This window comes from Puma concolor, chromosome B1 (genome assembly GCF_028749965.1).
Source record: "Puma concolor isolate L17-30 chromosome B1, mPumCon1.1.hap2, whole genome shotgun sequence".
Taxonomy (NCBI): domain Eukaryota; kingdom Metazoa; phylum Chordata; class Mammalia; order Carnivora; family Felidae; genus Puma; species Puma concolor.
Window position 1 is genome coordinate 43,799,166 of NC_141670.1, and position 27,591 is coordinate 43,826,756.

The 27,591-nt window shown below is 36.2% G+C and overlaps 1 protein-coding gene across 2 annotated transcripts in view; it reads right to left on the minus strand.

The window, feature by feature from the left end:
• LOC112858926 (disintegrin and metalloproteinase domain-containing protein 5-like) overlaps positions 1-27,591 on the minus strand; it is a 141,417-nt gene that overhangs the window by 75,161 nt on the left and 38,665 nt on the right. For both annotated transcript variants that reach the window (XM_086703653.1, XM_086703652.1), the window contains 3 exons: positions 18,547-18,618; positions 18,194-18,357; positions 17,380-17,461 (listed from right to left, as the gene is read on the minus strand). In XM_086703653.1, the coding sequence (XP_086559779.1) occupies positions 17,380-17,461; positions 18,194-18,357; positions 18,547-18,618 (318 nt within the window). The remainder of the gene's footprint in view (positions 1-17,379; positions 17,462-18,193; positions 18,358-18,546; positions 18,619-27,591) is intronic.

The following is a 27,591-nucleotide window of genomic DNA, read 5'->3' on the forward strand; positions in this document are numbered from 1 at the left end:
GCTCTTAGGACAGTATACAATGACTTGCCAGGACATTCTGCATCCCCTCCAGAGTTATAGAGATCAATAATATTAACTAAGAAACACATTTCACTTCTAAGACTTCTTATACTTCTACCTGTGTTTCTCCCTTTTACTCATAATAAAATGTTTTCTGTGCTGTTTCACACAACTTATGCCCTACTATATAAAAGTCTTCTCTTTTATTACCCCTTAAATTTGGTAATGTATCAAACTGTATTAATGGGCTAATTGTATTAATGATGTATTTTATTTTATGTATTGTGATGCTTTAATATCTGGGGCTTTGCCAATGCTAGACTTCCCATCCCAGGGTTACCCAATTTCTTAAAATAGTAAACAACTTACCTGCAAGTGTATCTTTCATATGCAAATCAACGAACCTAGAGCCCATATGCCCTATCCCTTCTTTTATTAGGCTGACATACCCTAGGCCACTCTTCATCTGCCCAAACCACACCAGAGTTAACCACCAGACAACTAGGTACAGCCTCCATGCGAGAAAGACTGCTGAAATTATTTAAATGAGCCAATCCAAGACCTGCTTACCTTGCCTTACCCATTCCTCCCCAAAGAAACAACAACAGAAGTTTTTGTCCATGTTACCCCTTGCTGACTACACTGTCTGAACAATCTTGGTGCTTCCTTGTATGGTCCCTGCATGGTGTGCCTTCTGTTTCTAGGGAACTGTATGATAAACTTCTTCCTGCATGACAGTCATTTTTTTTTCAATATATGAAATTTATTGTCAGATTGGTTTCCATACAACACCCAGTGCTCATCCCAAAAGGTACCCTCCTCAATACCCATCATCCACCCTCCCCTCCCTCCCACCCCCCATCAACCCTGTTTGTTCTCAATTTTTAAGAGTCTCTTATGCTTTGGCTCTCTCCCACTCTAATCTCTTTCTTTTCCCCTTCCCCTCCCCCATGGGTTTCTGTTAAGTTTCTCAGGATCCACATAAGAGTGAAAACATATGGTATCTGTCTTTCTCTGTATGGCTTATTTCACTTAGCATCACACTCTCCAGTTCAATCCACGTTGCTACAAAGGGCCATATTTCATTCTTTCTCATTGCCACGTAGTACTCAATTGTGTATATAAACCACAATTTCTCTATCCATTCATCAGTTGATGGACATTTAGGCTCTTTCCATAATTTGGCTATTGTTGAGAGTGCTGCTATAAACATTGGGGTACAAGTGCCCCTATGCATCCGTACTCCTGTATCCCTTGGGTAAATTCCTAGCAGTGCTATTGCTGGGTCATAGGGTAGGTCTATTTTTAGTTTTTTGAGGAACCTCCACACTGTTTTCCAGAGCGGCTGCACCAATTTGCATTCCCACCAACAGTGCAAGAGGGTTCCCGTTTCTCCACATCCTCTCCAGCATCTATAGTCTCCTGATTTGTTCATTTTGGCCACTCTCACTGGCATGAGGTGATATCTGAGTGTGGTTTTGCTTTGTATTTCCCTGATGAGGAGCGACGTTGAGCATCTTTTCATGTGCCTGTTGGCCATCCGGATGTCTTCTTTAGAGAAGTGTCTATTCATGTTTTCTGCCCATATATTCACTGGATTATTTGTTTTTCGGGTGTGGAGTTTGGTGAGCTCTTTATAGATTTTGGATACTAGCCCTTTGTTCGATATGTCATTTGCAAATATCTTTTCCCATTCCGTTGGTTGCCTTTTAGTTTTGTTGATTGTTTCCTTTGCTGTGCAGAAGCTTTTTATCTTCATAAGGTCCCAGTATTCATTTTTGCTTTTAATTCCCTTGCCTTTGGGGATGTGTCAAGTAAGAAATTGCTACGACTGAGGTCAGAGAGGTCTTTTCCTGCTTTCTCCTCTAGTGTTTTAATGGTTTCCTGTCTCACATTCAGGTCCTTTATCCATTTTGAGTTTATTTTTGTGAATGGTGTGAGAAAGTGGTCTAGTTTCAACCTTCTGCATGTTGCTGTCTGGTTCTCCCAGCACCATTTGTTAAAGAGACTGCCTTTCTTCCATTGGATATTCTTTCCTGCTTTGTCAAAGATTAGTTGGCCATACATTCGTGGGTCCATTTCTGGGTTCTCTATTCTATTCCATGGGTCTATGTGTCTGTTTTTGTGCCAATACCATGCTGTCTTGATGATTACAGCTTTGTAGTAGAGGCTAAAGTCTGGGATTGTGATGCCTCCTGCTTTGGTCTTCTTCTTCAAAATTCCTTTGCTATTCGGGGCCTTTTGTGGTTCCATATGAATTTTAGGATTGCTTGTTCTAGTTTCGAGAAGAATGCTGGTGCAATTTTGATTGGGATTGCATTGAATGTGTAGATAGCTTTGGGTAGTATTGACATTTTGACAATATTTACTCTTCCAATCCATGAGCACGGGATGTTTTTCTATTTCTTTATATCTTCTTCAATTTCCTTCATAAGCTTTCTATAGTTTTCGGCATACAGATCTTGTACATCTTTGGTTAGATTTATTCCTAGGCATTTTATGCTTCTTGCGCAATTGTAAATGGGATCAGTTTCTTTATTTGTCTTTCTGTTGCTTCATTATTGGTGTATAAGAATGCAACTGATTTCTGTACATTGATTTTGTATCCTGCAACTTTGCTAAATTCATGTATCAGTTCTAACAGACTTTTGGTGGAGTCTATCGGGTTTTCCATATATACTATCATGTCATCTGCAAAAAGTGAAAACTTGACTTCATCTTTGCCAATTTTGATGCCTTTGATTTCCTTTTGTTGTCTGATTGCTGATGCTAGAACTTCCAACACTATGTTAAACAACAGCGGTGAGAGTGGACATCCCTGTCGTGTTCCTGATCTCAGGGAAAAAGCTCTCAGTTTTTCCCCATTGAGGATGATGTTAGCTGTGGGCTTTTCATAAATGGCTTTTATGATCTTTAAGTATGTTCCTCCTATCCCGACTTTCTCGAGGGTTTTTATTAAGAAACGTTGCTGAATTTTGTCAAATGCCTTTTCTGCATCAATTGACAGGATCATATGGTTCTTATCTTTTCTTTTATTAATGTGATGTATCACGTTGATTGATTTGCAAATGTTGAACGAGCCCTGCATACCAGGAATGAATCCCACTTGATCATGGTGAATAATTCTTTTTATATGCTGTTGAATTCGATTTGTTAGTATCTTATTGAGAATTTTTGCATCCATATTCATCAGGGATATTGGCCTGTAATTCTCTTTTTTTACTGGGTCTCTGGTTTAGGAATCAAAGTAATACTGGCTTCATAGAAGGAGTCTGGAAGTTTTCCTTCCCTTTCTATTTTTTGGAATAGCTTGAGAAGTATAAGTATTATCTCTGCTTTAAATGTCTGGTAGAATTTTCCTGGGAAGCCATCTGGTCCTGGACTCTTATTTGTTGGGAGATTTTTTATAACCGATTCAATTTCTTCGCTGGTTATGGGTCTGTTCAAGCTTTCTCATTCCTCCTGATTGACTTTTGAAAGTGTGTGGGTGTTTAGGAATTTGTCTATTTCTTCCAGGTTGTCCAGTTTGTTGGCATATAATTTTTCATAGTATTCCCTGATAATTACTTGTATCTCTGAGGGATTGGTTGTAATAATCCCATTTTCATTCATGATTTTATCTATTTGGGTCATCTCCTTTTTCTTTTTGAGAATCTTGGCTAGAGGCTTATCAATTTTGTTTATTTTTTTCAAAAAACCAATTCTTGGTTTCATTGATCTGCTCTACAGTTTTTTTTTTTTAGATTCTATATTGTTTATTTCTGCTCTGATCTTCATTATTTCTCTTCTTCTGCTGGGTTTAGGCTGTCTTTGCTGTTCTGCTTCTATTTCCTTTAGGTGTGCTGTTACATTTTGTATCTGGGATTTTTCTTGTTTGTGGAGATAGGCCTGGATTGCAATGTATTTTCCTCTCAGGACTGCCTTCGCTGCATCCCAAAGCGTTTGGATTGTTGTGTTTTCACTTTCATTTGTTTCCATATATTTTTTAATTTCTTCTCTAATTGCCTGGTTGACCCATTCATTCTTTAGTGGGGTGTTCTTTAACCTCCATGCTTTTGGAGGTTTTCCAGACTTTTTCCTGTGGTTGATTTCAAGCTTCATAGCATTGTGGTCTGAAAGTATGCATGGTATGATCTCAATTCTTGTATACCTATGAAGGTCTGTTTTGTGACCCAGTATGTGATCTATCTTGGAGAATGTTCCATGTGCACTCGAGAAGAAAGTATATTCTGTTGCTTTGGGATGCAGAGTTCTAAATATATCTGTCAAGTCCATCTGATCCAATGTCTCATTCAGGGCCCTTGTTTCTTTATTGACCGTGTGTCTAGATGATCTATCCATTTCTGTAAGTGGAGTGTTAAAGTCCCCTGCAATGACCACATTCTTATAAATAAGATTGCTTATGTTTGTAAGTGTTTTATATATTTGGGGGCTCCCGTATTCGGCTCATAGACATTTATAATTGTTAGCTCTTCCTGATGGATAGACCCTGTAATTATTACATAATGCCCTTCTTCATCTCTTGTTACAGCCTTTAATTTAAAGTCTAATTTGTCTGATATAACTATGGCTACTCCAGCTTTCTTTTGACTTCCAGTAGCATGATAAATAGTTCTCCATCCCCTCACTTTCAATCTGAAGGTGTCCTCAGGTCTAAAATGAGTCTCTTGTAGACAGTAAATAGATGGGTCTTGTTTTTTTATCCATTCTGATACCCTAAGTGTTTTTGTTGGCGCATTTAGTCCATTTACATTGTGTTATTATAGAAAGATATGGGTTTAGAGTCATTGTGATGTCCGTAGGTTTTATGCTTGTAGCAATGTCTCTGGTACTTTGTCTCACAGGATCCCCCTTAGGATCTCTTGTAGGGCTGGTTTAGTGGTGACAAATTCCTTCAGTTTTTGTTTGTTTGGGAAGACATTTATCTCTCCTTCTATTCTAAATGACAGACTTGTTGGATAAAGGATTCTTGGCTGCATATTTTTTCTGTTAATCACATTGAAGATTTCCTGCTATTCCTTTCTGGCCTGCCAAGTTTCAGTAGTCAGATCCGTCACGAGTCTTATCAGTCTCCCTTTATATGTTAGAGCACGTTTATCCCTATCTGCTTTCAGAATTTTCTCTTTATCCCTGTATTTTGCCAGTTTCACTATGATATGTCGTGCAGAAGATCGATTCAAGTTACGTCTGAAGGGAGTTCTCTGTGCCTCTTGGATTTCAATGCCTTTTTCCTTCCCCACTTCAGGGAAGTTCTCAGCTATTATTTCTTCAAGTATACCTTCAGCACCTTTCCCTCTCTCTTCCTCCTCTGTAACACCAATTATGTGTAGATTATTTCTCTTTAGTGCATCACTTAGTTCTCTAATTTTCCCCTCATACTCCTGGATTTTTTTTTATCTCTATTTTTCTCAGCTTCCTCTTCTTCCATAATTTTATCTTCCAGTTCACCTCATCTCTCCTCTGCCTCCTCAATCCGAGCTGTGGTTGTCTCCATTTTATTTTGCAGCTCATTTATAGCATTTTTTAGCTCTTCCTGGCTGTTCCTTAGTCCCTTGATCTCTGTAGCAAGAGATTCTCTGCTGTCTTTTGTACTGTTTTCAAGCCCAGCGATTAATTTCATGACTATTATTCTAAATTCACTTTCTGTTGTATTGTTTAAATCCTTTTTGATCAGTTCGTTAGCTGTCGTTATTTCCTGGAGATTCTTTTGAGGGGAATTCTTCCCTTTTGTCATTTTGGATAGTCCCTAGAGTGGTGCGGAACTGCAGGGCACTTCCCCTGTGCTGTCTTGAATAACTTGCGTTGGTGGGCAGGGCTGTAGTCAGACCTGATGTCTGCCCCCAGCCTACAGCTGGGGACACAGTCAGACTGGTGTGTACCTTCTCTTCCCCCCTCCTAGGGGTGGGATTCACTGTGGAGTGGCATGGCCCGTCTGTGCTACTTGTACACTGCCAGGCTTGTGGTGCTGGGGATATGGCGTATTAGCTGGGGTGGATCAGCAAGTTGCACTGGGGCGGGAGGGGCAGGTTCAGCTTGCTTATCCTTCGTGATCTGCTTCAGGAGGAGCCCTGCGGCACCGGGAGGGAGTCAGACCAGCCGCAGGAGGGATGGATCCGCAGAAACACAGCGTTGGGTGTTTGCGGGGTGCAAGCAAGTTCTCTGACAGGAACTGGTTCCCTTTGTGGTTTCGGCTGGGGGATGGGCGAGGGAGATGGTGCTGGCAAGCACCTTTGTTCCTGGCCAAGCTGAGCTCTGTCGTCCAGGGCTCAACAACTCTCCCTCTCGTTGTCCTCCAGCCCTCCCACTCTCCGAGCACAGCTGTTAGCTTATAACCTTCCAGATGTTAAGTCCCACTTGCTGTCCGAACACACTCCGTCCGGCAACTCCACTTTTGCAAGCCAGACTTGGGACCTCTGCTTGGCCGGCGGGCTGCCCCTCCGCCCCAGCTCCCTCCCTCCAGTCCGTGTATCCCGCACCACCTCTCCGTCCTCCTACCCTCTTCCATGGGCCTCTCCTCTGTGCTTGGCTCCTGAGAATCCATTCTGCTAGTCTTCTGGCGGTTTTCTGGGTTATTTAGGCAGGTGTAGGTGGAATCTATGTGACCAGCAGGAAGAGGTGAGCCCAGGGTCCTCCTATGCCGCCATCTTCCCCTCTTCCATGACAGTCATTAACATGTCTGTATGTCTTTTAACATCTGATGAAAATAAATCCTAGGTAACCTTAAATTTTTTTCCCATCTAGATTAGTGCTATTTTAGTTCAGTTAGCTTAGTCTAGTTAATTAAAACTACATTACAATTAAGTTAGTTGCAAGTGTATATGTAAACTCTAGGACAAATGTTTAAGTAGGTTTCTTAATATAACTGATGATATGATGAGAGGAGAGGAAATGGAATCCTATGAAATGTACAATGAAAACCATAGAAGACAAAAAAGAGAAAGATTAAAAAAGAAAAAACAGGACAATGAATAGAAGATAAAATTCAACATCAATTTATGATTAAAATTGCTCATCAAAGTGAGTTTAGAGGGAATGTACCTTAACATAATAAAGGCCATATATGGCAAGCTCACAGCTATCATACTCAAAGGTGAAAAACTGAGAGCTTTTTCTCTAAGATCACAAACAAGACAGGAATTCCATTACTGTTACTTTTATTTAACATAGTATTGAAAGTCCTAGCGAAAGAAATTAGGCAAGAAAAAAAAGGCATCCAATTGAAAGAAGTAAACAGTGATTATTTGCAAATATAGAAAACCTTAAAACTCTACCAAAAAAAAAAAATAACTGTTAGAACTAATAAATTAGGGGCGCCTGGGTGGCGCAGTCGGTTGAGCGTCCGACTTCAGCCAGGTCACGATCTCGCGGTCCGTGAGTTCGAGCCCCGCGTCAGGCTCTGGGCTGATGGCTCAGAGCCTGGAGCCTGTTTCCGATTCTGTGTCTCCCTCTCTCTCTGCCCCTCCCCCGTTCATGCTCTGTCTCTCTCTGTCCCAAAGATAAATAAAACGTTAAAAAAAAAAAAAAGAACTAATAAATTAAGTAAAGTTGCAGTGTACAAAATCAATATATAGAAATCTGCAGCATTTCTATACACTAATAACTAACTATCAGAAAGAGAAGTTAAGAAAACAATCCCATTTACAATTGCATTAAAAAGAATAAAATAGCTGGGAATAATTTTTTTAATTTTTTAAATGTTCATTTTATTTTTGAGAGAGAGAGAGGGCATGAGCAAGGAAGGGGCAAAGAGAGAGGGAGACACAGAATCTGAAGCAGGCTCCAGACTCCAGGCTTTCAGCACAGAGTGTGACCTGGGACTCAAACCCACAAACCACGAGTCATGATGTGAGTCGGAGTCGGACAGTTAACTGACTGAGCCACCCACGTGCCCCAATATCTAGGAATAAATTTAACTGAGAAGATGAGAAACCTGCACATTGAAACTATAAGATATTGATGAAAGAAACTTAAGATGACACAAATAAGTGGAAAGATATTCTATGACTGGAAGAATTAATATTGTTAAAATGCCCATATTCCCCTTCTAGACCAGGAGCTAAGATGGGAGAATAGTAGGGGGACCCTAGAGTTGCCTTTTCCTTCAAACACAGCTAGATAAATGCCAAATCATTCTGAACACCCAGGAAATCAATCTGAGGACTGAGAGAACAAACTGCACAACTAGAGGGATAAAAGAGGCCACATCAAGGAAGGTAGGAGGTTCAGAGATGTGACTGGGGGGAGAAAAGAATCACCCATGCAGTGGAGGGGAGGAAGCCCTGATCAAGGAGAGAGGAAAGAGAGAGAAAAAACAGGGTGCAGGGCATTGCACAATAAAAACACATCCCCCAAATCACAGATGGGCAAAACAAGAGAGACTGATGATTGCAAGTTTTTACAAGCAGCATAGCCCAAAGTCTTAAGTTTTATAAGTCCAAACCATCACAGGGTGGAGTCTGGTGGGTATAGAGGTGCTCCAGTGGAGAAGGGGTACAGAGGCCCTGGAGCAGATAGCGTGGTCTGAATATCCCCTGGGTCCCACTGGAAGGGACAGTGCCCCTTCTTAGAGTGCATTTGGGAAAGATGGCACTGCTTTTCTGGGGACAATAGAGCTGGTGGGCACCATTGAGCTTCCCCATTCATTAGCATAGGAACAGAGGCACCCGCTGAGGGCAGCTAACCTGAACTCTGGCTTTGTGCTGTTCTTTACCATAAACTCCAAGCCCCTGTACATTCACGTGACTTCTCTTCTGGGACAAACTGGCACCAGCCACAGCACAGCAAGACCTCCCCCAAAAGATCAGCACAAATCTGTGCTGCAGTGGGTCCCTAAAATTTGAAGTTTTGAAACACAGCTCTGTGCCAGAGATAAAACACAGGAGCACTGTTATACCAGGTGGGCAGATGGCTCAGACAAAGACAGGGTGAAGTAAAAGATCTGAAGGATGCCTGGGACAATTGAGGGGAGGTTATTTGCTCTTCTGTGGGGAATTCCTGAACAGTGGTGGGCATGAACTCCCCTCTCCAAGATGATAGAGCTGGCTGACACAATTTCTACCCCTGCCCATCAGCAGCGATGGACTTCAGTGAATGGTGCACACTTGTCACCACACAGTGGACAAGGTCCAAATAATACCCGCTGCAGACAAGGAAAAACCCTTCAGAGGACTGATCAGTAGTTAAGAGCAGTGAAAACACAACAGCAAAGTGCACATAGCATATACCAGAAACACTTCCTGAAGTGCAAGGCCCTGGACAGTATATGAGTTCATATCTACCAGTAATCACTCTGAATGTAAATGGATTAAATGCTCCAATCAAAGGACATATGGTATCAGAACAGATTTAAAAAAATTGGGGCGCCTGGGTGGCGCAGTCGGTTAAGCGTCCGACTTCAGCCAGGTCACGATCTCACGGTCCGTGAGTTCGAGCCCCGCATCAGGCTCTGGGCTGATGGCTCGGAGCCTGGAGCCTGTTTCCGATTCTGTGTCTCCCTCTCTCTCTGCCCCTCCCCCGTACATGCTCTGTCTCTGTCTGTCCCATAAATAAATAAAAACGTTGAAAAAAAAATTAAAAAAAAAAAAATGAAACCCATCTATATGGTGCCTACAAGAGACTCATTTTAGACCTAAGACACCTGCAGAGTGAATAGGAAGGGATGGAGAACCATCTATCAAGCTATGAGACATCAAAAGAAAGCAGGAGTAGCTGTACTTATATCAGACAAACTATATTTTAAAACAAAGACTGGAACAAGAGATGAAGAATGGTACTATATCATAATAAAGGGGTCTATCTGTGAAAACATGGAGCTTGTGTGAGATTCTCTCTCTCTCTCTCTCTCTCTCTGCCTCTCTCCCCACTCGCACTTTCTCTCTCTCTAAAAAAAGTAATAAATAACAAATACAACAAAACTCATTGATATCAATACAGTAATAGTGGGGACCTTAACACCCCACTACAACAATGGACAGATCATCTAAGCAGAAAATCAAAAAGGAAACAATGGCTTTGAATGACACACTGGACCAGATGGACTTAACACATATATATCATCCTAAAGGAGCAGAATACACATTTTTTTTCTAGTGCATATGGGACATTCTCCAGAAGAGATCATATGCTGGGTCACAAATCAGGCCTCAACAATACAAAAAGACTGAGGTCATAACATGCATATTTTCTAACCAATATGCTATGAAACTTGGAAGTCAACCACAAGAAAACATTAAGAACATCCTACTAAAGACTTAATGGGTTAACCAAGAAATTAAAGAAGAAATAAATACATGGAAACCAATGAAAATGAAAACACAACGGTCCAAAACTTTCAGGATACAGCAAAAGCAGTACTAAGAGGGAAGTATATAGCAATACAGAGCTTTCTGAAGAAGAAGGAAAAGTCTCAAGCACACAACCTAAACTTACACCGAAAGGAGCTAGAAAAGGAATAGCAAATAAAGCCTAAATCCAGCAAAAGAAGGGAAATAATATAAACTAGAGCAGAAATAAATGACATAGAATTTTTAAAAAGTAGAAAAGATCAATGAAGCTAGGAACTGGTTGTTTAAAAAAAATTAATAATATTGATAAACCCCTAGCCAGACTTACCAAAAAGAAAGAGAAAGGATCTAAATAAGTAAAATCACAAATGAGATAACATCACAGAAGTACAAATAATTATAAGAGAATATTATGAAAAATTATATGCCAACAAATTGAGCAATTAGAAGAAATGGAAAGAATTTTCCATAGAAACATATAAACTACCAAAACTGAAACAAGAAGAATAGAAAATTTGAACAGATCCATAACTAGCAAAGACTGAATAAGTAACCAAACATTTCCCAATAGACAAAAGTCCAGGGACAGATGGCTTCCTGGGGGATTTATACCAGAAATTAAAGAAGAAATAATACCTGTTCTTCTCAAACTGTTCCAAAACGTGGAAATGGAGGGAAAACTTCCAAACGCATTCTCCAAAGCCAGAATTACCTTCAATCCAAAACCAGACAAGGATTCCACTAAAATAGAAAATTATGGGGCCAATATCCCTAATTAATATGGATGCAAAAATTTCTAACAAGATAATAGCAAATCATATCCAACAGTACATTAAAAGAATTACACACCACAATCAAATGGGATTTAGTTGTGGTCTGCAAGAGTGGTTCAATATTTCCAAATTAATCAACGTGATACACCACATTAATAAAGAAAGAATAAGAACCACATGATCCTTCCAATAGATTCAAAAAAGAATTTGACAGAATGCAGCATCCATTCTTCATAAAAACCCTCAACAAAATAGGGATACAGGGAACATACCTCAATATCATTAAAGCCATATAAAAAACCCCACAGCTAACATCATCCTCAATGGGGAAAACCTGAGAACTCTTCCTCTATGGTCAGGAACAAACCTGATATCCGCTCTCACCACTGTTACCTAACATAGTACTGGAAGTCAGCAATCAGACAACAAAAAGAAATAAAAGACATTAAAATCAGCAAGGAAGAAATCAAACTTTCACTATTTGTAGATGACATGATACTCTATATAGAAAACCCAAAAGACTCCACTAGAAAATGTCTAGAACCAAAACACAAGTTCAACCAAATCACAGGATACAAAATCAACATACCAAAACTGTTGCATTTCTATACACCACTAATGAAACAGAAGAAAGAAATCAAAGAATCAATCCCATTTATACTTGCACCAAAAACCATAAGATACCTAGGAATAAACCTAACCAAAGAGGTAAAGATCTGTCCTCTGAAGAATATAGAACACTGATGAAAGAAACTGAAGATGGCACAGAGAAATGGAAAAACATCCCATGCTCATGGATTGGAAGAACAAATATTGTTAAAATGTCTATACTACCCAAAGCAATGTACACATGTATTGCAATCCCTATCAAAATACCAATAGCATTTTTCACAGAGCTAAAAAAAAATAAACCTAAAATTTGTATGAAATCACAAAAGACCCCAAAGAACTAAAGCAATCTTGGAAAGGAAAAGCAAAGCTGGAGCATCACAATTCCTGACTTCAAGCACAAAGCTGTACTCATCAAGACAGTTCTGATCCATGGAATAGATCCATGGAATAGAATAAAACCCTGAAATGAAACCACAACCCTATGGTCAATTAATCTTCAACAAAGCAGGCAAGAATATCCAATGGAAAAAAGACAGTGTTTTCAACAAATGGTGTTGGGAAAACTGGACAGCGACATGCAGAAGAATGAACCTGGACCACTTTCTTACACCATACACAAAAATAAACTCAAAATGGATGAAAGACCTAAATGTGAGATAGGAAATCATCAAAATCCTAGAGGAAAACACAGGCAACATCCTCTTTGACCTCAGCTCTAACAACTTCTAGTATGTAGTAAGATACATCTCCAGAGGCAAGGGAAACAAAAGCAAAAATGAACTATTGGGACCTCATCAAGATAAAAAAAAAAAAAAAGAAATCTTCTGCATATCAAAGAAAATAATCAATAAAACTAAAAGGCAATCCATGGAATGGGAGAAGATATTTGTAAATGACACATCTGATAAGGGGTTAGTATCCAAAATCTATAAAGAACTTATCAAATTCAACAACCAAAAAACAAATAATCCAGCTAAGAAATAGGCAGAAAACCTGAATAGCCATTTTTCCAAGAAAGACTTAACAGACACTACCAGACACATGAAAAGATGATCAACATCATTCATCATCACAGAATTACAAATCAAAACTATGATGAAATACCACCTCATACCTGTCAGAATATCTAAAATTAACAATACAAGAAAGAACAAATGTTGGCAAAGATGTAGGGAAAGGGGAACCCTCTTACACTGTTTGTGGTAATGCAAACTGGTGCAGTCCTTCTGGAGAACAGTATGGAGGTTTCTCAAAAAGTTAAAAATAGAACTACCCTATGACCCAGCAATTGTACTACTAGGAATTTACCCAAATGATAAAAAAAAATAGTGATTCACAAGGACACATGCACCCCAACGTTTATAGCATCATTATCAACAATAGCCAAATTAGGAAAAGAGCACAAATGTCTATCAACTGATGAATGGATAAAAAAGATGTGATATATATTTACACAATGGAATACTACTTGGTGATCAAAAAGAATGAAAATTTGCCATTTGCAACGACATGGATGGATCTAGAGTGTATTATGCTAAGCGAAATAAGTCAGTCAAAGCAAGACAAAGACCATAAGAGAGTCTTAACCAAGGACAAAAAACAGAGTTGCTGGAGGGGAGATTGGTAGGGAATGGGCTAAATGGGTGATGGGTATTAAGGAGGTCATCTGTTGTGGTGAGCACTGGGTGTTATATGTAAGTGATGGTTCACTAAATTCTACTCCTAAACCAATATTACACTATATGTTAGCCAACTAGAATTAGATAAAAACTGAAACAAAAAAACATAAGTACCAAAAAGAAAAAGTTGTTTTATGAATCAAGAAGTCAGCTTTCACCATACACTGTATCTGTCAGCACTTTGATGTTAGACTTTCTTGCATCCAGAATTGTGACAATATTGGTTGTTTAAGCTCTCCCTCAAAAAAGAGCTATGGTGGAAGCATCAAACTTACTGTTTTCAAACTGTATGGTAAACCTATAGTAATCAAAAAGTGTTAGTGCCATAAAAACAGACTCAAAGACCAGTGGAACAGAACAGATAGCCCAAAAATAAACCCTTCCATGTATATGGTCAACTAATATTTATCAAGGGAGCTGAGAACACTCAATTGAGAAAAGATAGTCTCCTCAATAAATTATGTTGGGAAAACTGGATATTCACATGCAAATAACAAAACTGGACCTCTATCTCATACTACTTCCTAAAATTACCTGAAAATGAACTAAATACTTAAACGTAAGAAGTGAAATCATAAAACTCCTATAAGAAAGCATAGTGAAAAATCTCCTTGACATTGGTCTACACAATGATTTTATGGATATAACACAAAACCACAAAAGCAAAAATAAGTAGTACTTATTTAACATAAAAGGTTCTGCACAGCAAAATACCAGTCAATAAAATGAAAAGGCAACCTAGATATTGGGAAAAATATTTTCAAACTATAGATTTGATAAGGGGTTAATATTCAAAATATATTAGGAACACATACAGCTCACTACCAAAACCCAAATAATCTGTTTAAGAAATGGTCTAAGAACCTGAATAGACATGTCTCCAAAGAGGATATTCAAATGGCCAACAGGTAGGTGAAAAGGTACATGGTCAGCATCACTAATCATCCGGGAATTACAAATCAAAACCACAAGAGATATCACCTCACACCTAATAGAATGACTATTATCTAAAAGAAAATAGATAATAAATGCTGGTGGAAAAAATGGAACCCTTGTACACTGCTGATGTACATGGGTACCTCCACTATGGAAAACAGTGTGGAGATTCCTGAAAAAAGTAAAAATAGGGCTATCATATGAATCATAAATTCCACTTCTGGGTATATATCTGGAAAAAATAAAACCCTCTGCCTCAAGGAGACATTTTTACCCCATGTTCACTGTGGCCCTATTCACAATAGTCAAGACATGATAACAACCTAAGTGTCCACTGATAGATGAATGGATAAATTGTGATATATATTCATATATACATAATATTCAGTCATAAATAAGGAGGAAATCCTGCCATTTGTGACAACATGTATGAATCTTGAGAGCATTGTTAAGTGAAATAAGACAGAGAAAGACAAATATTGTATGATCTCCTCATATGTGGAGTCTAACACAACCAGAATCCTAGAAATAGAGAACAGAGTGGTGGTTTCTAGGGGCAGGAATAAGTGCCAATAGTTAAATAGTACAAACTTCTAGTTTCTGAAGATGCAATGTACAGCATAGTGACTATAATTAACAGTACTGTATTGTACATTTGCAAGTTGCCAATAGAGTAGATCTTAAAGGTTCTTACCACACACACACACACACACACACACACACACACACACACACACACAAAGGCAGTTATGTGAGATGTGATGGATATGTTCACTAACCTAACTGTGGAAAACATTTCACAACATAGACATATATCAAATCATTATGCTGTACATGTTAAACAATGATATATGCAAAATTATATTTCATTAAAGCTGGAAAAAATAATGGATCTCCTATATAAATTCATCAAGGTCATATGTAAAAAACATACATAAATAGACCACATATATATACACTAGCAGTGAAAAACTGGAAGATAAATTTAAACAATACCAGTTGCAACAGCATCAGAACATATAAAATCTCTATGAATAAACTTAGCAGATGTATGAAATCTCTACAGAGAATTTTTTAAGGACATCAATAATGGAGACATAAACCATGTTAGTGGATGGGAAGATCCAATGTTGATAATACATCATTTCCTCTAATTCATTCATAAATTATACACCATCCCAATCAAAATCTAAGCCTGTGTGTGTGTGTGTGCGTGTGTGTGTGTGTGTGTGTGTGTGTGTGTGTGTGTGTGTGTAACTAGAAAAGCTGGTTTTAAAATCTATATGAGAATGCAAAGTTATGTACAATGTAGTACTGACAAAGAACAAAGTCAGAGGACTTAAACTATAGTGATTTCAAGACATTTAATAAAGCCACAATATTCAAGGAAGTAATTTTTAATTTTAAAAAAACTTCTGGAATATTATGACTGGTAGCTATCTTTTTGAAATCTAATCTTCAAACTCTTTGTTGTTGGCACAATCAGAAATAATTTATTTTTATATTTATATTTTAATGTTATACTGATATTTTAATAGCATTCTTGCTTAACTCGTGTATTCACCTTTTTATTTACAAATTCCTATTATAAAAATTCCAATCAAAACTAAAGTCTTAAAGAATGCCTCAGAAAAACATACACATACTAACCACTTATACTCCATAATTATCGTCTGCTTTATTTGTTTCACACACACACACACACACACACACACACACACACACGATCTAAAAATTAGTCTTCAGCAATGAAACATTGTTTTCAAAGAAGAATTAACAACAACAATGAAGACCTGGACAATTTCTGATGGTCTTTCCTCAAGTTTTCACTGAGAGAAAACCAAAACTAGGCACTAAGAATAAACACAAATCCTTATGAAATGTATGATTGTTCTCTACCCATAGTAACAACCCCACAACTGTTATTGGATTTATCTAATCAATCAATATGTATTTTATAGGAATATTAACAAGTGAAGAACTGATTTTAATTTTTAAATGTTTTATTTATTTTTGAGACGGACAGAGAGAGAGAGAGAGAGAGAGAGAGAGAATCCGAAGCAGGCTCCACGCTCCAGGCTCTAGGCTCAGGGCTGTCAGCACAGCCCACAGACATGGGACTCGAACTCACAGACCGTGAGATCATGACCTGAGTCGAAGTCGGACGCTCAACCGACTGAGCCACCCAGGCGCCCTAGAACTGATTTTAAATATCTGTCAATAGCAATTTGCTTCATTTTACTTGCTACTAAAACACAACCAATTGTGCAAACGGATCAGTAAAAAAAATCATAGCACAGACTTCTGAAGTACTTTTAGTTCCCTTCCCCATTTTTTATATAACTTGTAAAAGGAATATAATTCTGTAGTAGGAGATCATTTTTACTTTGCCAAAAAACAGTAGTTATGAACATTTGATGGCTGTTTCTTCCTCCAACAGTCTGCTCATCCCAAACATAATAAAGAATTGAATGCAATAAAAGTTATGTTAAAATAAAAAAAAAGTCATGTGATAAAAAAGCACATGAATTTACACCAATTATTAATGTTGTAAGAAGCTGACATTTAATAACTAACAATAAAATTACATTGGTTATATAATAAATATTGATACAAGCATGCCACTGTTCAAAACAATTAAACTTTTACTTAGTCAAATATGTTTTTTAAAAATAGTATGGCATTGTGATCAGTTTAATTTAAAGTTGTTGTGTTTTTAAAAGCAATTATAGGGGTGCCTGGGTGGCTCAGTCGGTTGGGCATCCAACTTCGGCTCAGGTCATGATCTCATGGTCCGTGAGTTCGAGCCCCGCGTCGGGCTCTGTGCTGACAGCTCAGAGCCCGAGCCTGTTTCGGATTCTGTGTCTCCCTCTCTCTCTGACCCTCCCCCATTCATGCTGTCTCTCCCTGTCTCAAAAATAAATAAACGTTAAAAAAAAATTAAAAAAAAAAGCAATTATATAGTTTAGTATTAATGCTCCAATTTAGCAATATAAAAACTATTAAAGGATGATTAAACTAATATACTTATTCATTTAAAATATTTAGAAAATTTTAAAACATGAAAATATGAGGATTTGGAAAATAATTACATACCAGAGCAACTCCTACAGCATAATTCTTATTACATATTTTCCCAGGAAATGTGGCTCCTATAAAACTAGGATGTTTCTTGAAGCTAAAAAATAATAATTTTCCTCAGAATTGCATTTAAGAATGGTATTATTAATGATAATCATTTTCATAGCAAGAATTATCAAACAATTACTATGTCCTAAGCACTATGCTACTCTGAATTAAACTATTTAAATATACGTTTTTCAAATCGTCAGTGTTAAGAATATTTCGATATTTTGTAAATTGTAAATTTAATAAACTTCCAGAAGTGTAATAAGGATAAGGCCTAATAGCTTATGCAAAAGGCTACTGCACTAACGTTTATAGTTTTTATTCTGGTTTCCTGTACATTCAGTTTTCTGTGATCTCCTTAAAGATGCATAGATTTTTCTGTGCATTAGATTCTAGAGCATGTATAAATTCTATATATTGATGTTATTTAAAAAACAAATGGAGACAAAAATGTAGAGAGAGCAAGTAGTATAACAAGGAAAGCCAAAGAAATTATATCACTCATCATTAACCTTCTTTAGTTATTTCAGTATTTTCATGTAATTTTACTTTTATCAGGTCATTTTATGTCAGTTGAGTTTTAAAAGTTTTTAAGTCTTGCCTCACATTAGCTCCTTGAAAACAAGGACTTCTAAATTTACATGTTTTTCCCATCCCATGGTGTCTATCAAATTTATAGGACACAGTATATATTCATTAAATGCTTATTTTCATAATTAACATATGAAATCATTTTGGGTTATTTGTTTAATGCTATACAAAAATGGAATACTATACTCACGCAAATAAGTATGCAGTCTGATGAGGTTGGGAGACATGTTTGTATTTCCATTCTAAAAATCTAGATAATATAATATTAGGATTCCCTGTAGTAGAAATTTTGTTTTTATTTGACCAGATTTCTATGGAAGATATTACAACAGTCAGTTTTAACTGTGAAAGTATCTAAAAAAATAATAATAAATTTTAAATAAATTTTAATTAAATTATATTAAACTTTCATAAAAATGCATATGACATTTAATGCAGTATTTTGATTATAGGAACTTCAACAATACAACAAAATATTATACACATCAATTCATATTACCTACACTTTTACAAAATATATAAACAAAATACATAAAAACTTACAGTGTTAACAAAGCCAATTATCTGAATAATCTTCTGTGTTACAACCTTTATATCAGAGCCCATGTAATCACACTGAAAAAGATAAATTATTTTTAAAAACTAGTGGATGCCATCAAGAAAATATCACATACCTTTCACCTATACAATGTGCTATATTCGAAAGTAGCCACAGGACTATATTCTAGTTGAAATCTAGGAAATCAATATATATATATAATATATAATTAAATAAAATAATTTATAACTTAATGTATATAATAAGTAAATAAAAATATTTAATAACATGACTTTAATGTTTAATGCACTCAACTTGTGACATTACTTATTATTTATGAAAATTTAATCATAAGTTTTTGATGTGGTATTTTAAAATGTACTTATTCTAAAATAATAACATGTAATCACAAACCAAAACATATAAGCATGAAGAGGGGGAAAATACTTTTTTTGGAGGGGTAGGAGAGCCTTAATGAGAGGTTCACTTTTAAAGTGATTCTGGATAATGTGTTTGGAAATATTCTTTCTCATCACCAATAAGCTCTTTCTATGTCTAACTGCCTAAAAATGCCAAGACAATATTAAACAACAATGGTGATATCACCATTGTGAGCTTTGCTCTGGATTTTTCATTGGAAAACCTCATAAATTTCATCATTAGGTGGTATTCAGTTTATGAGTATTCTAGATCATGTTGAGAAAAACTATTTATGTATCTCCCTATTTACTAAAATTTTTATTAAAAATGGAGTTGAATTTTTATCAGCAGCATTTTGATAATGATTGATAATTACTTTTGTCTTCTGACCTATTGATGCAATGCATTTCATTAATATGTTACTTAACACTAAGCCATCATATTCCTTGATCAAAACATTACATTCTATTAATATGCTATTAAAATTAATACTGCTCTAATATGGACATGTTGCTCATGTGTTTTTATGTGTGTACACACTTCATCATAATGAAGCAAATGAATGTTGCTTAGTAATTATTATAGCACTACTTAAAATTAAGTTGTATGTTTTTCACATGCCCTAAAATTGTAGTAGTATATGAACTATGTTTTCCCAAACACTTAAAAACTTTCCTTTAAAACTATCTATACCTAACACTGGCAACTGAATCTATTAAAATTCTTTTTTTTCCATTTTTTTTGTGATACAACTTATATATAACATTATGTAAGTTTAAGGTGTACAACATGATGAATTTGACTTAAATTTGTATCTCCTTTGGAGAATTCATCAAATTTGCATTTGTTTGTTTTACTCTTCTCCAAGGCCATAGTTATATCATCTTGATCGTTTCTAAACCATGTTTTTTTTTCTTTTTGCTTAATAGCACTTTCTACCCATTTATTTTTGTTTTCAATAACCAGCTCTTAGATTTACTTATTTATTTTAATGTTCCTGTGGTTCAACTTATTAACTATTGCCTGCTTGCCTCACATTCCTCTTGCTTTACAGTTTTAGAACTTAAGTCTTGGTACAATTCTCTGTGGTAGGCATTCTCCCTCTTAACCAATATTCAGCTCTCTTCTAGTCCAGGAATGCTTCCTTTTTAAATATAAGCAGGCCAGTTCACTTTGGAAAATGGAATGAGGACAAAAGTGATAAATGTCACTTCTGAGAGAAAGTATTTCCCTACTGTCTGTCTGGTCTGTTCTTCTATTGACTTAGAAAATGGGAGAAAAAAAACTATCAATGTAGAAATGCCAAAAAACCTAAACATTCTGGAATGCTGAGCCAACACATGGAAGACAGCTGCCCAAAGAGCCACCCAGACCCATAGCTGATGTTGCATGAAAAAAAATAAACTGTGTTTAGCCATTAGGATTTTTTTTATCAGAGTGCCACCAAGTTTGCCGTGACTGATACATATGCTCCAAAATTTTTAAATATTGTATGGAATTCATTAATTTCTAAATACCCTATATAGTTTTGTTTCCACCTTGAAAAAGTCACTTATGGTAGTATTTAAAATTTTTCATTCTATTATTATATCTCTTTTTATTCCTTATTGTTTTAGTGTATTATGATGGAGTTTTGGCGTATCAGCTTTTAGTTTTACAAAATTACTGGTGTTTTCCCTGTGACCTAGAAATGACTACCATTGAATGTATGTGTCATTCACTCATAAGGTACAAAGGTTAAGTGTTAAGTAAAGCTGGTTGATAAATAATTTGATCTTTGTATGTTAAAATTTTTTTCTATCTGTTAGAGGCTAAGAAAAATGCCTTAATGTGCTCCACTATAGTTTTGACATTTATTACTTTCTTCTGAATATTTCCAGAGGTTTTGTTTTTATAGTTTCTTCATAACTCGTCAACTAAGTATTCATCATTAGAAATGCTTTGTTAGGGGTGCCTAGATGGTTCAGTTCGTTAAGCATCTGACTTCAGCTCAGGTCATGATCTCATGGTTTGTGGGTTCAAGCCCCATGATGGGCTCTATGCTGACAACTTGGAGCCTGGAGCCTGCTTCGGATTCTGTGTGTGTGTCTCTCTCTCTGCCCCTCCCCCACTTGTGCTCCGTCTCTCTCTCTCTCTCTCTCAAAAGTAAATAAACATTAAAAAAATTAAAAAAAAGAAATGCTTCTTTAATTTGAATTATAGCTTTCAATATAAAATATCCTCATTCTTCTACTTTAAGTATCTTAAATTTTACTTTATCTGTTAGTAATACCATCTTCATTATCTTTTGATTGCCAATCCTGGCATATTTTTGATGGTCTTTTAAAAAATGTTGTATACATAAAAAATAATAAATAATAATAATGTTTTATACTTACAAAAAACATTTAAAAAATGGGGTGCCTGGGTGGCTCAGTCAGTTGAGTCACCTTGACTCTTGATTTCAACTCAGTTCAGGATCTCACAGTTCATTGAATCGGGCCCTGCATCAAGCTCTGCACTGGCAGCATGGAGCATGCTTGGGATTCTCTCTCTCTCCTTCTCTCTCTGCCCCTTCCCTGCTCTCTCTCTCTCTCAAAAATAAATGAATAAAATTAAAACAATAAAACATTTAAAAAGTTTTATACCTAACACTTCCATTTTGTTTAAGCTATCTCATAAATGTCACATAATCTGAGATTCTCTGTACTTTAAAAGGGATATTTATCACACTCACAATATTGCAATCAATAAAGCTGACCTATAATTTTCTTTTTCTTATTCATGTCCTCATGATATTTTCTTTTGACTTTTTCTATATTATCTGAGAATATTTTGGTGCTGATTTCCAAGTTATACATTCAAGATTGTATATTCAGATATATTTAAATATTGTAAAAAAAGTTTCTCCATTTTTATCAACTGGACTCACCTACATAAGAAGACCTCAACCCCTTGTGAGGTGACAATAAAAAAATTTTAAGACGTATTAGGATTCAACTGTTTTTTTTGAAATGCTTAATATAAATTCTCACTAGGAATTTGCTGAATATGATCATGTAAATGATGAAACCCAATACCCTACCAAGTCATTAGAGGAAATAGTGCATTTCTCTTTCTTTTTGACTTAGTGATAAAATCTGTGTAAATGATTTTCTTGAAATAAATGTTTTTTTGTTGTTACTCTACCCCAAAATTTTTAGGACAACTTTATTGAGGTATAATTTACATACAATAAAATTCAGCCATTCTAAGGAGTCATTAATTTTGATAATACCACTTACTTTTTATGGTGACAAAATTCAACCTACAGAAAATTTAAAATTCGAAGACTACCCATTTATCCTTCACCTAGATTAATCTACTATTCATGTTAGACACACTTCTTTATATATATCTTTATCATATGTGTCTATGGATGTGGGTCTGGGCATTCATTGTTCATTTTGCTAGACTATTTGATATTAAATTGCAAACACTTCAGCATGTAGTTCTTAAGAATAAGGATTTTCACCTGTGTGCAAGAAACTTAACATTAGTTCAATAATATTAAGTATATTGTATATATTTAATCTATATATCATGTCTAATGATATTTAATATATAATGTTGAATACATAATATTCCCAGATAGTGAAGCCAATCTGTAGCCTTTCCCATTGCTGAGTACAGCTTCTATCCAACCCTGCCAACAATAAAACCTAACTAGAGTTCCCAGAAATCTTGGTAGCTCACTCTGCAGCCTCAATTACAGAGACACTTCAACGGAGAGCCTATCAAGTGCCTCTGCATCTACAGAGCCAAGATGATGGTCCTGTCCTCATTGGCCAAGGAGCTGAGGATGTAATTCTGTCTGACTTGATCCACAAAGAAAGAGCATTCTATTTGAGGGCCTGTTCTGCAGCCAAAATCAGACATGAAAACTACTTCATAGACCTTCCCAAAGCCAAGTACAGTCTCCAGCCCATCTGAGCAGGAAACCTAATCAGAGTTCGAGGAATCTGTGTATCCCATCTTGCAACTCCAATTACAACACTCAAACAGAAAGCCCAGCTGGTAGTCCTACCCATTTGCACAGGTAGGATGGTGGCCTGTCAGGCCAGGGATTTAGTACATAGTTCTGCTTAATTTGATTCCCAAGCAAGAGACAGGCCAGAACCGTGTTCTCTATTGAGGATAGTACCAGGCATGGAAACTAATTCATATCTCAGCACACTGTGGAATACAACTTTATCCCACCCACCCAGGAACCTACCAGAGCACATAGGATGCTACATAGTGCATCCTACAGCCCTGCTTACAGTAGCACTTAAACAGAAAACATAGTCTGTGGCCTTCCACATCTGCAGAGCAAAACTAATAGTCCCATCTGGTCAGAGAATTCAGTGTGTAGTGCTGCCTAACTTGGGTCCACAAACATTAGCTGTGGAAGCCATGGGGCTTGTTCTGCTGCCACACCAGGACAAGAATGTAATTCATAACCCTGCCTACTGCTGAGTATGGACCTAGTCCTGAAGTCTTAGATTTCAGGAGTAGATAATCCAGGCAACTGCAGAACCTATCCTACAGCCTCACTTGGTCAAGGAACTAAGCCAGTATTCCTATCCAGCAGCACCTACCCTCAACCTCAGAGCTCAATCAGTAGTCTCATCCCAAAACTGACATTGATAGCAAACACCACCTGACCAAGGATGATACCAGCTGACACACCCAGAGTTCAATTTAAGCTGAATGGTGAATTGCTATCTCTGCCAAACCAAACCTGTAAAATCTAGAAAATAATACCACTTATTTAAATTGGCAGATACTGACATAAGGAATCAAGGATCATGAAAAATCAGGAAAACTTGACACCACCAAAGGAAACTAATAGAGCTCCAATTACTGACCACAATGAAATAGAGACCTATAAACTGTCAGAGAATTTAGATTAATCACCTTAAAGAAGCCTAGTAAACCACAAGAACATAGAGACAATTAAAAGTAAGAAAACAATGCATGAACAAAATGAAGATACGCTCCTTTATTATTATATAATGAACTTCTTTGTCTATTTTTACCATTTTTAGTTTAAATTCTATTTTGTCTGATATAATGTTGATAACCCTGCTTGTGTTTTGGGTTACCAATAACTTCAAATTTCTTTTTCTATCTTTTCAGTAGGTCTATGTGTTTAAAGCTAAAGCTAAAGCTAAAGCAAGTTGTATGCAGAATATCCTTGGATTTTTTTTTAAAATCCATTTGGACATTCTATGTCTTTTGATTGGAGAATTTAATCTACTTACATTTAAGGTAATTATTGATAGGTAAAGACTTACTACTGGCCTCTTATTAATGGCATTCTGGCTATTTTATAAATACACTGTTCCTTGCTTCTTATTCTCCTGTCTTCTTTTCTAATTTGATAACTTTTGGTATCAGTATGCTTTGACCTCTTTGTCATGTTCTTTTGTGTAACTACTACATGTTTTTCCCCTGCAGTTACCATGAAGTTTACATAAAGTATGTAAAAATTTTAACATCCTATTTTAAACTGATAACAATTTGATTTTCATAAAATCCCTAAACTTTATACTTTTACTTCTCTCCTTTGAAGTTTAGGCTGTTGATGTTACACTTTACACATTTTTAATATTATGTATCCAATAAAAGCATTTTTGTTATAGTTATTTCTGATATGTTTGTTTTTCATTTTTAAACTAAACTGTTAGTGATTACACATCACCATTGGGAAATCTGACTTTGAGTATATATTTATCATTACCAGATATTTTTATATACTACCTTCATATGTTTTTATAATGCTACACTAATTAGTGTGTTTCCAATGATACTCAAAGAACTCTTTATCATTTCTTGTATGTCAGGTCTAGTCATGATACATTCAGCTTTTGTTTGTTTAAGAAAGTTTTTATCACTGCTTCATTTCTGAAGGACAAGGACAGCTTGTCCAGTCATAATATTCTTGGTTGACAGGGTTTTTTTTTATAGGTTGCCTAGAAAGGACTTGTGTTAGACTTCAAAACACATACGGACTGAAAGTGAAGGGATGAAAAAGATATTCTATGCAGATGGAAGTGAAGAAAAAGTCAGGGTCACAATACTTATATCAGACAAAACAGACATTAAAACAAAGACTAACAAGACACAAAGAAGGGTGTTACATAATGATAAAGGGTTCAATCCAACAGAAGGACATAACAATTGTAAATATCTGTGCACTCAAAATAGGAGCACCTAAATATATAAAGCAGGTATTAACAAACACAAGGGGAGAATTTTACAGTAATACAATAATAACAGGATTCTTGAACACCCCACTTACATCAATTGGATAGATCATCCAGGTAGAAAATCAATAAGGGAATAGTGACTTTGAATGACACGTTTGACCATATAACCTACACATAGACATTAACAGATACATACAGAATATTTAATCCAAAACCAGCAAATACATACTTTTCAAGAGCACATGGAAAATTCTCCAAGATAAATCACATGTTAGGAAAAAAACCAAGTATTAATAAATTTAAGAAGACTTAATATGTACATGATACATAAAGTGTCATTTATGATCACAATGGCATAAAAGTGGAAATCAATTACAAGAAAAAACTGGAAAAACACAAAGGCATAGAGGCTTACTAAATTTCTAGGAAGTACCAAATGTTTCAATGAAGAAAACAAATAGAAAATTTTTTTAGGTTTGTCTATTCATTTGGAGAGACAGAGAGAGAAAGAGCACACAAGTAGGGAAAGGGGATGAGAGAGATGAAGAGAGAGAATCCAAAGCAGGCTCCACACTGTGAGCCTGGAGCCCAACACAGGGCTCAAACTCAGGAACCACAAGATCATGACCTGAACTGAAATCAAGAGTCAGATAGTTAACCAACTGAGGCACTCAGGTGCCCCAACAAAGAGGAAATTTTTAAAAATACCTGGAGACAAATGAAAATGGAAACCCAGTGATTCAAAATTTTTCATGCACAGTCAAGAGCCATAAAAGAATGAAGTTTATAGTAATGCAGTCATAACTCAAGACACAAGAAAAATTTCAAATAAACAATCTATCCTTACACCTAAAGAAAAAAGAACAAAGCCCAAAACTAGATTAAGTAAGGTAATAATAAAGATCAGAACATAAATAAATGAAATAAACACTTAAAGAAAAAGATCAATGAAACAAAGAGCCTAAAAAGATAAACAAAATGGATAAACCTTTAGTCAGACTCATTAAGAAAAAAAGAGAGAGGACTCAAACAAAATCAGTAATAAAGAGAAATAACTTACCCCATAGAAATACATAGGATTATAAGTGACTACTACAAAGTTATGTGCTAACAAATCTGACAACCTAGAAAAACTGGATAAATAACTAGAAGCATACAATCTTCCAAAACTGAATTAGGAAGAAATACAAAATCTGAATAAACCAATTGCTGGTAATGAAATTGATTCAATAATCAAAACTTCCAGCACACAAAAGTCAAAGACCAGATGGTTTCACAGGTGAATTCTATCAAATACTGAAAGATTTAATACCTTTCCTTCTCAAACTATTCTAGAAACTAGAAGAAAAAGGATACTTCTAAATTCATTCTTCAAGGCTGGCATTATCCTACTATCAAAACCAGCAAAAGACATTACAAAAATAAAAAACTACAGATCAATATCCCTGATGAATTTAGATGCAAAAACCTTCAACAAATATTAGCAAACTGAATTCAAGAATACATTAGAAGGATCACTCACCATAATTAAATGGGATTTATTACAGTGGTAAAAGGGTGGTTGATCTACAAATCAAATCAATCAGCATGACACACTACATTAACAAAATGAAAGATAAAAACCATACAATATTCTAATAGATGAAGAAAAAGCACATGACAAAATTCAACATTAATGATAGAAACTCTCAGAAAAGTGGGATTAGAGGGAACATACCTCAACATAATAAAGACCAAATATGAAAACTCACAGCTATTGTCAGACTCGATGAAAAACTGAAAGATTTTTTCTAACATCAGAAACAAGACAAAGACGTCCATTCTTGCCACTTTTAATAAACAAAGCACTGGAGGTCCTAGCCACAGCAATCAGATAAAAAAAAGAAATAAAAGGCATCCAAATTGGTAAGGAAGAAGTAAGACTGTCACTATTTGCAGAAGACATGATAATCTCTGGAGAAAACCCTAAAGATCTACCAAATAGACTAACAGCGTATTAGTTTGAGGGAAAACAGATCATGAGTTCTATGCAGGGGAGGGATCCCTGATCACAGAGAGAGGTGAGATTTAGAAAGAGAAAGAGAGAGAGAGAAGAAGAGAGAGAGCGAGAGAGGAGTGCATAGGGGGTTGCACAAGGAAAACATGTCTCCAAAGCCACTGAGTGGGAAAACAAGAGGGGCTGATTTTTGTGTTTTTACACCCAGCAGGGCTCAAAGACTAGAGTTTTAGAGGTCCACAGAATGGCCAGTGTGGAGCCCTGAGAGTGCTGCACTGCTCATATGGAGAACAAAGGCAGATAGAAGAGGGACAGATAGTGCAATCTGAGGATCTCCTGGGACAGACAGATCCCCTGTCCCCCTGTGAGAGACAGTTTCCCCTTGTTGGAGTACATATGGGAGAGGTGGCACTGTCTCTCTG